Genomic DNA, 15,381 nt, shown 5'->3' with positions numbered 1-15,381 from the left:
ACTTTTTAAATAATCCTTACATAAATTTCCATCAAAGGCAACTGGACTAATTTCTGCACACCTACTGATTTGAACAGTTAAACAGTTCAAATAAAGTTCCAAATAAACAGTCGTGCTTTCGTTGGAATACTTTTTATTCTCTTGACTGTACATTAGAGATCAAGTGTTCATAGAAAGTACAACTGCCCGAGCTACAAGCAAACATTGAGCACAACCAAAAGCGCAACATAAAAAGTGGAGGCTGCCTCGTTGCACGTTACTCAAAGCTGGAGAGGAAGTTGAGCACAATCTGTTTGAGCTTGGTGTCTGAGGCCTCGGAAATTTTGCCGTCGGCTCTGCGAAAAGAAAGGGCACGAAAATGAGCGTTTTTGTCTTTGTAAAGGCAAAGTATTTTTTTTTCCATCATTAACGTTTTGGGGGGCTGTCTGGAATAAATATAGTTTCAAACATGCTAATATTGTCCCCTAAATAGCAAAACTAAACTAAACATTGAAAATCAGTGTAAACAATAGGGCTGGGTATTGATTCAGATTTCCAAAATCGATTTGATTCGATTGAGAAGGGCCCGATTCGATTTATTTGAAGGAAAAACGCTCCCGAAGTCGATGCTAACTTCCCGTTAGCGTTAGCTCTAGGCTAGCACCGTTTTAAAAACGAAGCGCGTTGTGTATGTAGTTTTACAGTTAACTCCAACTGCGGTGTCATTAAACAGCTTAAAGGACGCTTCGGGACAACAGAATAACCAGAATAACATACACTACACACTTGCTAGTTGCTAATGTTACACAAGCAAAATGATGCTTTCAGGCCGGTCGACTTCTACAGCGTCGGAAACTTCAACTTTCTTCGGCTAACGTTTTACGGGGGGGAAAAAACTGTATTGAAGGTATCGATTTATGGTTTTATGAATTGATATTGGGCTATGAAAAGGAATATCAATTCGATATATCGATATTTTAGACCCAGCCCTAGTAATTAAATGCAATCCTTTTCTCACGGCGCTACATAGAAAACAGTACAGGTATTTGTCCACCGGATGGCGCCATTTCCCCCAATTCTTACAAATTTGACTAAAAGTGGAAAATATTGAAATCTTTTTTTAGTCAAACTAAAACAAGTAAAACTAAACCACAAAAATAAATAATGTTCAATTTACTGTAATTTAAAGGATGGTGACATTTTCTGGGGTGGATATTTACAATATCTAATTCATTCTGTGGGGGTCAAACCTACTTGATGGCAGCCAGCAGGTCTTGGTGCTGACTCAAGATGTGCTGCAGGAAGGCCTTCTCAAACTTGGTAATCTTGCTGGGTTCCATCTTGTCCAGGTGTCCCCTCACGCCAGCATAGATGACGGTAACCTGCTCTTCGATGGCCATGGGAGCTGCAGGCGAACGGGCGACCGTGTCTCAAAAGCCAAAGTGCGCGTTGTCGTCGTGAGCGGTCGCCACTTACAATACTGGCCCTGCTTCAGAAGCTCTGTCAGACGCACGCCGCGGTTCAGCAGCTGCTGCGTGGCCGCATCCAGGTCGGATCCGAACTGGGCGAAGGCGGCCACCTCGCGGTACTGGGCCAGCTCCAGTTTCATGGTGCCGGCCACCTACCGGGGAACAAATTCAACATACGAAATGAGTCAGGTTGGTGCATTTTAGGGGGATCGCTTCTGATGGGCCTGACGAGTGGGACCCACCTGCTTCATGGCCCTTGTCTGGGCTGCTGAGCCGACGCGCGACACGGACAAACCGACGTTGATGGCGGGACGGATCCCCTTGTAGAACAGCTCCGTCTCCAAGAAGATCTGAAGGCCAGGAATTAGTTTAAGTGTGCAGCATTTACAGTATGAATGAATGATTAAACAACAGTACTAACACACCTGTCCGTCTGTGATGGAGATGACGTTAGTTGGAATGTAGGCCGACACGTCGCCGGCCTGCGTCTCGATGACGGGCAGGGCGGTGAGCGAGCCGCCGCCAAAGTTGTCGTTCATCTTGGCGGCCCTCTCCAGCAGGCGGGAATGCAGGTAGAAGACGTCGCCCGGGTAAGCCTCGCGGCCGGGCGGGCGGCGGAGCAGCAGGGACATCTGACGGTAGGCCACGGCCTGGCGGGGGAACATTTAATTTTTTTGAGTTTCATGTAAGTTTAAAAAAAAAAAAAAAAAAAAACTGTACTTAAACCCATTGTTTGAGCTGTCCACTCTCAGAAAGGCTCAAGTAACAGCAAACAAAACAAAACAAAACAAAACAAAACAAAACCATCTATGGAGTGTTTTTTTTACATAGCGCTTTAACTACACCATATTTTGTCCAAAGCGCTTTACAATCAGAACAAAAACACTGACGATTTCAGAGGGTTTGCAGAGAATTGTTTTCTTCCCCCCCACATAAAAAAAAAATCTAAAACCTAACAGAAAAAAATGACTATTTAGATAATAAAAAAAAATTAAAAAAAACAATGACTAGATGGAGTTTGCAGAGAATTGTTTTCTCTCTACCCCCCCCATTAAAAAAAAAAAAAAGCTAAAACCTATCAGAAAAAAATGACTAGATGTTTTTCTTAAAAAAAAAAAGAAAAGGTTTGCAGCGATTTTTTTTTTAATTCTCCAAACAATTAAAAAAATAAATAAATAAATATAAAACCTATCAGGAAAAACAACAACAACAATGACTAGATGGAGAGTTTACAGAGAACCCCCCCCCCCCCCCAAAAAAAAAAAAAATAATCTAAAACCTATCAGGAAAAAAATGACTAGATGATTTTAGAAAAAAAAACAAAAAGAGGTTTTGCAGAGATTTTTTTTATCCTCCCCAACATTAAAAAATATATATCTAAAATCAGAAAAAGAACTGTTTAGACTGAGTTTGCTGTGATTCCCCCCCCACATAAAAAATCTAAAACCTATCAGAAAAAAACAGATTATTTAGATAGTTTGCAGAGAATTGTTAAAAAATAAATAAATACAAAATTGAACTTGCAAATGGGCGGCAGCAAAAATCTCACCTGCTTGGAAAGATCATCATAGATGATAAGCGCGTGCTTGCCGTTATCCCGGAAGTACTCGCCCATGGAGCAGCCCGAGTAGGGCGCCAGGTACTGCAGGGGGGCGGCGTCGGAAGCAGTGGCCGACACTACGATGGTGTACTTCATGGCGTCGGCGTCCGTCAGCCTCTTGACCAGCTGCGCAACGGTGGACCTCTTCTGGCCGATGGCCACGTAGATGCAGTACAGCTTCTTCTTCTCGTCGGTGCCCTCGTTGAAGCGCTTCTGGTTGATGATGGTGTCGATGGCGATGGCGGTTTTGCTGGAGAAACACGTTCACACACTACATGGTCCAGCTTCAACTAAACAGAAACAAACAGATAAGATAAGATAGGTAAATCCTCCTACCCGGTCTGCCTGTCGCCGATGATGAGCTCGCGCTGCCCGCGACCAATGGGCACCAGACTATCTACGGCTTTGATGCCAGTCTGCATGGGCTCCCTCACAGAGATGCGCGGGATGATGCCAGGGGCCTTCAGGCCCACGCGCCTGCGGGTCTGGGAGCCAAGGGGGCCCTGTGACGGAACGGGCAATAAAAGTGAAGGAAACTCGTGATGATTATGAGGTGGCAGATTGCGGCTTGGGAATTTAAATCACCTTCCCATCGATGGCATTTCCAAGCGCGTCCACAACGCGGCCAAGCAGCTGCTCTCCGACGGGCACGTCCACAATCGCGCCCGTCCTCTTGACGATGTCACCCTCTTTGATTAGTTTGTCGTTACCGAACACCACCACGCCAACATTGTCCGGTTCCAAGTTCAGAGACATTCCCTGGAAATGAGGAAAAAAAAAAAAGTGACTATTGTATACCATATTTTAATTAATTTGAGTTGATTTCTTTTTAAGAGCCAACCTTAAGTCCGGATGAGAACTCCACCATCTCCTCAGCCTGTACATTCCTGAGACCGTAGACTCGGGCGATGCCATCGCCAATGGACAACACGCGGCCGGTCTCTTCCAAATCAGCGCTGGTGTCTGCTCCCATGATCTTCTCCTCCAAGATGGAAGAAACCTCAGCAGTGCCTTTTGATGAAATGAGGAATAAACACTAGGTCTAAAATCTAATGACCAGATATGGGTTTTATTGTTTTGCTTCCCAGTCTGGATTGTTTGTTTTCATTGTATTCACCCAACGTAATTGTTAAGCCATTGTACCATTTTACCACAATTACCTGTTTTTTGCATCCATGGGCAGGTGGTGTGCAAGTTCTTGACTCCCACGCATGCTGCAGCAACATTTTTTGACACCTTTAAAATGCAACAAACGGTTGATACAATTTCATCCCTTATTAGTATACGCGACGTACACAAGATCATCGGTAAGGACCAGCAAGCTAACGAAAATGGAGTTATCCCATAAAGAAGAGGGCATAGATGATAATATATGATTAATTTAAAGAGCTGCATTAAGTTACAATGTTAACTTTTCATAGTATACTTGCATGCAGAGCTGGACAAACGTGACCTTCAGTGAAACATTCACTGCTCACTGGTACACAGCTAATGTGTCCGTTGACATTTAATTCACACAGAAACGCAAAAATTATCGATGCGTCCTAAAAAAAAAAGATGCATCTATTTTTTTAAACGCACTAGTTAGATTAGCAGTGGGGAGAATAGGCGTAGACAGGCCGGGTGTCCTCCGCATGCTAGCACGTCCACAAACGCAACTCCGCCATGACTATTCACACTGAAGTTCCTTTTCCACAATGTAACCAATCAACAAATGGTTCAATTAACGTGAAGTGTGCTTACATAGCCGGCACGCCGAGGTAGTGCGCGGACAAGAGCCGCTGCGACGCGTACGGACAGCATGTTGGAGTCTAGCGATGACCGTCCTACTCCCTGAGCTGAGAGAGAAGGCTGGCGGATGGAGCAGCAAAGGGAAGAAAGGTCACTGTAACCCGGAAGTCATTCACGAGTGAAGTCAGCATTTTCTTTTGAAATTTTTTAAAATCTTTTAACTAGTAGATCCGAGTTTTTAGTCAGAAAAAAAATCGCAAATAACCATCTTTGTTATTTACATTAGCCTGGAACGCTTTGAGTTCGGAATGGGACAATTCGAGAAATGCGACTTCCCATTTTCCTCGAATGCAGCATCGCCGCCTACTTGCCTCAGCAAAAGCGAAAGCACCGGCGGCCATCTTGCGTTGCCGTTTGCTAAGAGCACCTCAGTAAAGTCTCCGTGGCGTTTTCACGTTATTTTCTGTCTCTGCGGCGATAGTGCCAAATTGTGTGGCGTACGCTTGCACTAACAAGTCTGGGATGAACTAAATGCAAATTTCATCCGTAAGAATGTAATTATTTTCTGTCATGTCCGACTATCACCCAGTTACCTAATGACATCATAGCCACTGATTTACTTACAGCCAACATCAGTGCTGGATTGGCCATCTGGCGTACAGGACAGATGCCAGGTGGGCTGGCGTCTTATGAGGCCGATGCAGTGCTTTTTAATGATTATATAACTACATTTTACCCCAAGAGACTGGCCCACAATTTATAGGGACTAGTCCTGTTTGATTGTAGATCACAAATTGAAACATCATCAATAAACATCAGTGGCAGAACTACAAGTGAGGCAGGAGTCTTCAATCCCCCTTAAACTTTATCTGGGAGTAACAATAAACAGCTTAAAGCCTCTTTTTTTTTTTCGTGCAGAATTGTTTACTGATGAGTTCATGCTGTGTTTGTATCAAGTTTTTGCTATCAAAAGATAAAACAGCCAAACTGTCTCTTGTCTAAAAAAAACAAAACAAAACACATTGTGAGTGCATTCTAAATAAAACTGTAGGAATCCAAATCTTTTAAGCAACCGCTTTTATTGAATTAAGTCCATTTTTACAAAACATTTTCAATCAGGAAGTAATTTGCAAAGTACAACGTTGTGTCAAGGTTGACACCTTTTTCAAATTACACCTTCATTTAAAATATTTGTTTTAACCTCTGAGTTAGTTTATAAAACATGACATTTCGACACCCTGCACTACACTCCTCAACAAAGTGTAGGGAAGCTGTCGTTTAAGGTCCCGATTTCTTTCACAAACATGTTTTCCACCTTGAAGACATTATGCAAGAAATTCCACAGACACACATTTGTGTTTCTCGGGAAAAACTAAATGCCACACTGGCACTAACTTCAACCGTGGCGAACGTAACATTTTCAACAAACGAGGGCCTCAAGTTAGCACTTAACAGGTTTAACATGGTAACCATAAACATTGATTTGCGATCAAATATGCAATAAGGACTCTTTTCTATTTGCTTAAATCTCCATCGAAGGCCAATAAAAGAGTTGGCTCAGGTTGATGCGGGTGCACTTCTCCTATTTTGCAAACTGATCAAACCTCCAAAAGTAAATACACACTCAGTGAGTTGAGTTGAGTTGAGTTGATAAGACTTGGCAAAAAAAAAAAAAAAAAAAAATCAGTAATGAGGCATGTGTGTCACTTGGGAAAAAAAAGTTAATACTGAAATTATTTAAAAGGAGAAAAAAAATCTTTATATACAAAATGCAACCTCGCAAAAGGGAAGAAGCAAAACAAAAAAAATAAAGAATCCAGTGCATGTAGCAACCGAAGAGAAATAAATAGCCAGTGTACACAACAAGGAGTCTCTTTTTTTCTGCTATGCACTCCTTTTTAAAGATGCCTATTCTTCCCATACATACAGAACAAAAAATGAAATTTAAAAAAGCATAAATATAAAAGCATCTTCTTTATATTCTCAGATGAAAAAACGAAACATAAATAAATAAGAAGGTACAAAAAAAAGTTTCTCATCATTAGTAATTACAAACTAAGGACCATGTTGGGATGTTCAGTGTCTCCTGCTTGTTGATTGCGCAACAGCCTACTTGAACTGCTCCGGGATCAGATTCAGCTGCGAGTGGATGCTGGTCGGTGGACTCAAGATGCCCTCCGACCAGTCGGAGATGGAATGTGGTGACGAGCTGGACCACTGGTCGGGCGAGCCGGGCGAGGGCGTCAGAAACGGGTGGTCGGGCACCTGCAGCTGGTGATTGGGTGTGTTGTCCATGGCTCCCGCATAGCTGTGCTGGGAAGGAGGGGTGAGGAACTGGGCGCCGAGGATCTGCGTCTCCTGGGGCATCACGCTGTGGATGGCCATGGAGCGCCCGTTGCTTGGCTGCATCTCGCCGCCGTTCAGCTCCATGGCGGGGAAGCTCTGCGTCATGGCCGAGTTGGAGTTCTGGTGCTGGAGCTGGCGCGAATGGGCCTGCTGCAGCATGTGAGCGGCCGAGCCCAGGTGGCTGTTCTGCGGGTTGGGGTAGCCCATGAACGGTGACATGGTGGCGGCGCTGAGGCCGCCCATCATGCTGTGGGCCTGGTGGAAGCTCCCTTGCTGGCCTGGGTGCATCCTGGACATCCAGTCGCACTGGCGGGTGGCGGCTATCGACGTGGTCGCCTGACTATTCGGGCTGGAGACCGGCATGTGGGAGAGGCGGGGCGGGTTGGGGTCAAAAGGCATGTGACCCATGTGCGAGTCGGGCTTCGCTTGGAGGTGGCCGAGGGCGATCGGGGGAGACTGCTGGAACGGTGACGTCACGGGAGGAGAGGCGGCGTCCGACAGGTAGCCGTGGGGAGACTCGAGGGAGTCCACCGGGGAGAGCACGGCCGACGTGTCCAGCAAATTCCCCTTCCCGTCCGGCGACTTCTTCTTCTTCACCCTGTTGTCTTTGCCGCCGTCCTTGCCTCCTTTGCGCACCTTCTTGACCGGCGCGCTGGGTTTGAGGTTGCTAAGGTAGTCGTTGGGGGAGCAGAGCGGCGGCGAGAGACTGGAGGAGGCGCTTGGGGGGGCGGAGTTAAGGCCCGGGCTGCGGACCACGTTGTACTCATCCAGCAGGCGCATGATGTCATGGTGCTGGCGCTCCTGGGCGATATCCCTAGGCAGCTGGTCCAGATGGTCGGTGATCTCGCGGTTGGCAAAGTGCTCCAGCAGAACCTTGGCTGTTGCGTAGCTTCCTTCACGGGCGGCAAGGAAGAGCGGCGTCTCTTCCTAAAAAAGAAAAAAAAAAAATCATTCAATTAAAACACCAATAAAACTAAACTTACTAAAATTTACTCCTCTTTAGAGCAGGACATTTTGACTATAAAACTTCTTGGTTAGAAAAACTACCTTGACAAAGTACAAGCACATTTTACAGTTGTTGAGATTAGGGATGGACTGAGTACTAGCCAGGTTGTTTATCGGCACCATTATTCGACAAAGGCCTTAAACTCATTCATTTGCAGCCATTTTCATTGAATCAACCCCCTTTTGTCATTTTACTGTATTTTAACTGATTTTGCAAGGCCCACAGAATATTGTGTTTTATTGCCATAGGAACATGGAACATACCAAAGGAAAGATTAGAGTCTCTTCTTTCACCATGAAAAAAGTACATTTGTATCTGTTTCTGTTTTACAGCAATTAGCATTAGAATATAGCTAAGTTTCATCACTATTCACATTCCTGGTGAAAACATTGTCAGAAAGAGCTTGTTGCAATATAGCCCTGGATAATCTCCTCTACTCTGCTCCCACCTGGTGGCCATTTTTTTTAATAACTACTATTGCTTTAAGCTACCTCTTCACATCAGAAGCTGCATCAAAGCCTTCCGTATGCTCTTGCATGAAAAAACAACAACATGTAAATTTCCTTTTTGGGAGTGAAGGACTAAGTATTAAAAAACACATTTACACATTTTTGGGAGTGAATTAGTTAAGACATGCTGATGACCCTGGGAGAACTTTTTGTTAGAATTCTAAAACAAATATTTCAATTGTCTAAGATGTAAGGTAAAAAAAATATACATTTTTCAAATCCGAAAAGTCGTTAAAGGTAGTATCCAATGGATTTTCGTTGCTGTTTGTAAACACATCATTCAAAACTGATGGTCGAGGAAGCCAAGGACAGCAGCCAACCAGGAACGAGCGTGAAACCAGTCCACCAATCAGGATCGGGGGTTCGCACAGCCAAATTTGCATATGCCAGTGATAGTAGCTTGCCTCTGCAGTTTGGCTGGAGGGAATACGTTGAGTCTCCGCTCACAAACGTCCCGGACAGGCCAAAACAAATCCGTCGCACAGTATCTTTGATATTTAGACTATTTTTTATTTTTTTTATTTATTTTGTTGCCAATATTTTCCCTTTTAGTGAGAGTGAAATTTTGGTTATTGGACTTCTTGACTACAAAAAACAAACAAAACAAAAATAAAAACAGTCTATCTCTAAATGAGATACTTAATCCTGGTTACACTTTTGTTTTTGCAGTGTACCTTTGAGCCAATTAAAATCCTTAATATTAGCGTGTCAAATTACATATATTCCAAAAGGTGAAGTCATATGATTACACACATACCTTGTTGTTTTGCATGTCTTTGTTGGCACCGTTTTTCAGCAGCATGACGGCAGCCTGCACGTTGTTTACAGCCGCAGCCCAGTGAAGCGCAGATTTACCTACAAAGAGAATTAAAAAAAAAAAAAAAAGACGGAGAAAAAATAGACGTGAGTCATTATTATGCGATGTGTACTTTATGGAGTGTGTAATGGACAAAAGCTTTACCAGAATCGTCGGTGCCGTTGGCGTCGGCGTGACAGTTGATCAGCTCTTCCACCATGCCCTCAGCTGCCAACCTAGAAGCCAGGATCAGCGGCGTTGTGCCATCATGCATGTGCGCATCAAGATCGGTAGCACGGTTTCGGATTAAAATCTGCAGAAAAAAAAACATGCATGTTTCATTAAAAAATGACATGTGAGAACAAATTCTTTGTGGCCACGGAGGACTCGAGACAAAATAGTCACAAATGCTAATGCGGCATGTCCTCGACAGGGAAAGACAAGAACCGATTGTGGCCTTAATTAAACAGTACTTATGAAGGATGCCGAAGAAACCCCCCCCAAAACATATTCGACATTTACCTGGAACACCCCCTGCGCGTCAGCAGCTATAGCAGCGTGAAGAGGAGTGCGTCCCATGTTGTCCTGGACGTTGGCGTCTGCGCTGGACTCTAGGAGGCGCTTGGCGGCGTCGGAGCGGGCGTAGCGGGCGGCCAAGTGGAGGGCCGTCTCGCCCGTGCGGTCGGTCTGGTTGTGGAGGTTTGCGCCTTGGTAAAGGAAGTCTGTTATGATCTCGGCGGAAGGATCTTCTTCCTCTTCGCCGTTAGCTGTCTCGAGTCCTCCTCCGCTGCAGGAGGCAATCATCAGTGGGGTGAAACCATCTGGAAAACAGAAGAACAAGGTAAAACAATGAGATTCCAGTCATTCACAACTAATCAAAATAATCAAATCTCACTTATTTGGTATTGAATTGTGCTCTGACACTAAATGGCAGAAGGTACACAACTAACACATGTACTCCAAAATGTCATTTGATTCAGTTTTTAAACTTAAATATTCATAGGATAACCAAATGAAACTTAATGAAATTGAACCATTATCTGTGCACTTAAGAAATTATGACATTATTGATGAATTCCTTTCTTTCTTCAAATTTGTATTTTTACTTCAACTTATATTTCAAATTGTATAATGCTTTAATATGTTAAACCAACCAACCAACCAACCAACCAACCAAACAAACAACCAAAAAAAACATATCACTAGCTAGAAATTGGAATATGTCACAATCATATGAGCTAATACAGGGAAAAAACAGTAACCAGAAACCAGACTCCTGTATAATTTAATATCTGTGAGACTGTTATTTTGTAGATATAGTTGGCTGTGATAATATTTCAAGTTCAACATTATTCATTTACCTCTTAATGATAATGTGAGCACAGCCTGCGAATTAGCACAAGATTGCTATTAGCAACAAAACTAGGAACAAGATGCCTCCCTTTTAGTTACACTTCAGGCCAACAAAAACTTTCAGAGAATGCCAATAGGCAACTGGAGATGTAAATGTACCTTCTTCAAGTGTTTGTGTAGTTAAATGAACAGTCGGGGAAGGAAACCACTTGACCAACTTCTCAAAAAAGTGGACAGGTGCAAGCTAACAGGCAGCTAGCTAGTGCTGCAAAGCAGACAGACGTAGCCTGGATGTTTTCTGTATTTTGTTATTAATTTATTGATACTTATTTTATTTAGTTATTTACTTATTCACTTACCTACTTCTTGTGTTATTAATAAGTTAACTTATTTACTTACCAACTTAATGATATATATTAATTTATTTGGTGTTATTTTGTTTTACCTGTCTTTACTGCATAACTGATTTTTATTCCATGTGCAGCATATTGTATGTTGCTTTAAAGTCCTTTATTTAAAAAAAAAAAAAGTTGAGTTTACAGCAGATTATTGACACTAAATAGTCAGGCATACAGAATTCATGACATTTAAACACTGGACTAGAAAATCCAAACGAACCTGGTCCTCTGACGTTGACATCCATGCAGTCATTCTCAATCTCCCCCTGAGGAGGCGTAGGGGCTATGGATGCGATACGCAGGTCGGCCGCATCCAAATGCTGCTGGGTCCATTTCCTCTGGTCGGTTCTGTCCCTCAGATCCAGCATGGACTGCTCCTCAAACTGGAGAACACCGAGCCAATTCTCAACTGCGCTAACAAGAGTGTTGTCTCATGGCTTGTTTGATTAGAATCGTCCGTTTACCTTGAAGCGCCTGCAGTCGGGATCCTCGTCACCCCATTCGTTTTGATTGTCATCTATGAGATTTATGTCACATATTTTCATAGGCCTGTTTGAAAAAAAGAAAAGGACACCATATTAGATTTAATGAATTCAATCTGACACCACCTTCTCATTCCAGGATGCATTCACATGAGTTCTTGCCTCAGTCCAACGGAATCTTCCCCGACTGGTTCTCTGCGTTTCTTCTTGCTGGGCTCCGATGTCTTGAATCCCTCCGGGAACCAAAGCTGCCCGTGCTCTCGTCGTCGCTTGCGTGACACCAAAACGCCCAGGCTTATGAAACCCAAAGCCGCTAATCCCAGGAAGACCACGTACATGGGATAGAGCTCTGAACTAGCAGGAGTGGGTCTTACGCCTGGGAAAAAATTGTCACAATTATAATTGGTTACTTAAGTATTACAGCTGATGGCAATATGCACGGGAAAGACTAAGTCACATACTGGTTACAGCTTCAATGTAGGGAACATTGAGATTCCCACTGGAGGCCAGTGCGCCGAGGAATGCTGCAACGTCTGTGGCGCTTTGGAAGCATTCGCTGGATTGCTGGTAACACTGGCGGTTGTCAATCTCCAGGTAGACTATAGACCTACATGTTGAAAGGAGAGAATTGTCAACGTGCATGCTCTTCCTGTGAAAGTACAGGCTATACAGCATTACCGTATTTTTCGGACTATAAGTCACACTCTTTTTTTTTTTTTTGATAGTTTTGGTTCTGATCAAGGTTTCACTTTTTACAGCACCAAAATATACAATAACCAACCAGGATGTTACCTTTGGCCACAATGCAACACGGAATTCTATTAAGGTAAGCCATTTTAAACTAAAAAGATTTTTTTTTCTTCCGTGGTTAGAAGTGGAAATTAGGAATCCAGCTGGAACTTGTTCACTGCTATCAACACGATTAGCGAACAGGAATTTTGGGTGCCAGTCCGAGCTCTACTGTTCTTGGTCTTGTTTTGTTTTTTTGTTGTTTTTTTTCATAAAATAAATTGCCCCCCAAAAATGACAATTAATGTTTTTCAGTCTTCTTTTTCTTTCTTTCTAAATTTCTGACTGGTGAGACTTCCACACCAGAGCGACCGATAGTCCGAAAAATACAATACGATAGTTTAGTAATACATACCCTTTGACCTGCAGGGAATCCAACTCTCTGCGTTTGCGTGGGCTGACCATAGCAGAGACACTGTCCTTCATTTGACCCAAAACATTTGCTGGCATGGCCGCCCACTCGGGCCACCCGTCTGCTGAGCGCTTCAACACGTTGTGCTTCACCAAGTCCTGCTCGTTACCATAATAAGGGAAGATCATGGGCTCCCCTTTAGCATCCCGGCGGAACACCACATTGGTGTGGAGAACGCTGCTGAGGTCTCTGAGGAAGGCCGAAGAGCGGTTTTTGAGTTGCTCCGGCGGAATGTGGACCACCAGAACTAAATGCCCGTCCGCTAGTTTTTCTGGCATGTTGTTTGCGCAGTCCAGGCCGTCCCATTCACACTCCGCATTGTTGCAGCCCTGATCACAGTGGCCATCAGCATAGTGGTCTTTGCAGTACTGGTCGTAAAGTGGGCTGTGGGATAGAAAGTTGCTTGGGTTAGACATCCATTGCTTAAATGAGTAATTGCATGAAAAATTGCTTCTGCATTATTATTATTATTATTATTATTATTATTAACAATATCAACACAAAATATGCATGTTAGGTGCAGGTATTATTTTTGTTCATGTGGGGTCACCACGCTCACATGCCACACATATCTGTGACTTTGAATGTGTGTGGCTTTAAAAAAAAAAATTGTAATAAAAATATCTGAATATATATTTGCAGCCCGAGGCGCATCCCAAAAGTATATATTACACTCCACAATTTAAAAAAATCTGCATAATCGTAAAAAAAAAAAAAAAAAAAAAAAAAGATTATTAATACGAAGTTTTGAGTTGTTTAAAGGGATACTTTACTTATTTAGCCCATTATAGCAAAAAAAAGTTAATATTTTGTCTGTAATTAATTTGATACTTTCATTGTTTTTCACATACAATTAGTAGCTTTAAAAAGTCATTTTGCAACTTGCTGTCGACTGAAAATGACATCACAAGGGCTCAGGTAACCAATCACAGCTCACCTGTTTTCTAGGTTTGGTTATGTGACATTCACAAGATGAGCTGTGATTGGTTACGTGAGCCCTTGTGATGTCATTTTCAGTTGTCAGCAAGTTGCAAAAATATGTTTTTAAAAGATACTAATTGTACATGAAAAATAATGAAAATATCATATTTATTATAGGTAAAATATTAATGTTTAAGCGCCAAAAATGGCTAAATAAGTAAAGTATCCCATTAAATGTATAAATTTTCACCTTTTTTAAAATTTAAAACAACTAATTTAATACATTTAGTTTCATCCAAAAGGAACTTGCATAATTATTGTGTTCCAAAGAATTTTATTTGTCTTAACATTTTCTTGTTTGGTACCAAAAACTAAATGATCGTCCTAATCGTGATTTCAATTATTACCAAAGTAATAAAACATTTTGTACACGCGCTATACAAAACAAAATGTCTTGTTATTATTATTAAATTTCCACACTTACTTGCATTGCCCTTCCTGTCCCTGGCAGTCAAAGCCATCGTAGAGACACCCGGGGCTGTTACACTGACCGTCGCACTTCCCGTCGTTGAAATAACGCCAGCACTGCAGCGCTGCCGAGCAGTTTTGCCAGGGATCGTCAAAATTCAGCGAGCAGTCTCCTCCGTCCCAGCCGCACGCGTGGTTGTTGCACAGCGAGTCGCAGATGTGGTTGCCGGCCCACTCGTCGCACTGGGGGTTCTCACAGCTCACCTCCACCTCCGGAGGCGGGGTGATGTCACGGCCGAAGCCACCGACAAAGGAGTAGTCCAGGATGTGGCACAGCAGGCCGTTGAAATTGCTGGGACAGCTGCACTGGAAGTATGGCGCGTCAGGCGTGATTTGGCAAGTGCCGCCGTTGTAGCATGGGTTGGAGACGCAGAGGCTGTCGGTCGGGGTCAGGCACTCGGGTCCGGTGAAGGCTGGAGGACACAGGCAGCGCGGGCCCAGGTGGCCTGATACGCACGTGCCTCCGTTCTTGCAGTTCAGATTCCCGCAGGAGCGAGAATCATACTCGCAGGAGGAGCCAGTGAAGCCCTGGCAGGATAGAGGAACACATGGGTCATCTTCAATATCAATAAGTAAGGAAGGAACTGGTAATAATTTAGCAACTCTAGATTGCATTTTCAATACTGCTTATCAATCCGAATCCATCTTGATTGTCTGATCAATTTTCATTGGGTGAGGGAATGAAATAATTCAATGTTTGTTTATTTTTTTCTTTATCTTTTAATATATTCAACTTAACGCCTTCAGACCCACATTTTTTTTTGATGGGCATTTTTCCCCCCGCCACATAAGAACAACATTTTTTGGGGGGATATTCATGTTTTTATTTGTTATAGTGGACGCCAGGATAGTATGGTTGTAACGTGTTGTACATTTAACAAGCTTATATATATAACATTTTTAACATGAACATCATGCAAATCAACCTGTGATTGTGATTGGTTAGGTAGGATCCATTCATGAACCAGAAGTGTTGACGTGTCATCCAAATTATGTGTTTTTATTGGTTTAAACACACAAATATGTCATGTTTACTGCAATCATCTATTGGTCCGAAGGGTT

General features: G+C 43.0%; 2 protein-coding genes across 2 annotated transcripts in view; both read right to left on the bottom strand.

The window, feature by feature from the left end:
* Positions 1-116: 116 nt before the first annotated feature.
* Positions 117-4,955, bottom strand: atp5fa1 (ATP synthase F1 subunit alpha). Its single transcript, XM_077498015.1, has 11 exons — positions 4,792-4,955; positions 4,209-4,284; positions 3,890-4,059; positions 3,634-3,807; positions 3,385-3,551; positions 2,998-3,298; positions 1,874-2,098; positions 1,691-1,798; positions 1,456-1,600; positions 1,234-1,384; positions 117-335 (listed from the first exon to the last, which is right to left on the bottom strand). Exons 1-11 carry the CDS (start codon positions 4,849-4,851, stop codon positions 257-259), a joined length of 1,656 nt encoding a protein of 551 aa, XP_077354141.1. The 5' UTR covers positions 4,852-4,955; the 3' UTR covers positions 117-256.
* Positions 4,956-6,445: 1,490 nt separating this feature from the next.
* notch1a (notch receptor 1a) overlaps positions 6,446-15,381 on the bottom strand; it is a 35,767-nt gene continuing 26,831 nt past the window's right edge. Inside the window, exons 25-34 of the mRNA XM_077497576.1 lie at positions 14,276-14,847; positions 12,814-13,254; positions 12,131-12,276; positions 11,832-12,045; positions 11,652-11,736; positions 11,408-11,570; positions 9,959-10,257; positions 9,602-9,749; positions 9,398-9,495; positions 6,446-8,052 (exon numbers count right to left, since the gene is read on the bottom strand). Coding sequence (XP_077353702.1) covers positions 6,889-8,052; positions 9,398-9,495; positions 9,602-9,749; positions 9,959-10,257; positions 11,408-11,570; positions 11,652-11,736; positions 11,832-12,045; positions 12,131-12,276; positions 12,814-13,254; positions 14,276-14,847 — 3,330 coding nt within the window. The 3' untranslated portion in view covers positions 6,446-6,888. The remainder of the gene's footprint in view (positions 8,053-9,397; positions 9,496-9,601; positions 9,750-9,958; positions 10,258-11,407; positions 11,571-11,651; positions 11,737-11,831; positions 12,046-12,130; positions 12,277-12,813; positions 13,255-14,275; positions 14,848-15,381) is intronic.

The sequence above is a fragment of the Festucalex cinctus genome, chromosome 15 (genome assembly GCF_051991245.1).
Source record: "Festucalex cinctus isolate MCC-2025b chromosome 15, RoL_Fcin_1.0, whole genome shotgun sequence".
In the NCBI taxonomy this organism is placed as follows: Eukaryota; Metazoa; Chordata; class Actinopteri; order Syngnathiformes; family Syngnathidae; genus Festucalex; species Festucalex cinctus.
The sequence above is the reverse complement of the archived record's forward strand: the minus strand, read 5'-3'. Positions and strand labels throughout refer to the sequence as shown.

Excerpts from the sequence above, each read along its gene's own strand:
- atp5fa1 (XM_077498015.1), bottom strand. The coding sequence starts at position 4,851 with ATGCTGTCCGTACGCGTCGCAGCGGCTCTTGTCCGCGCACTACCTCGG. Across the intron at positions 4,285-4,791 it reads TACCTCGGCGTGCCGGCTAT|GTGTCAAAAAATGTTGCTGC; the intron begins GTAAGCACACTT and ends TGCATTTTAAAG. Across the intron at positions 4,060-4,208 it reads CCCATGGATGCAAAAAACAG|GCACTGCTGAGGTTTCTTCC; the intron begins GTAATTGTGGTA and ends TTTCATCAAAAG.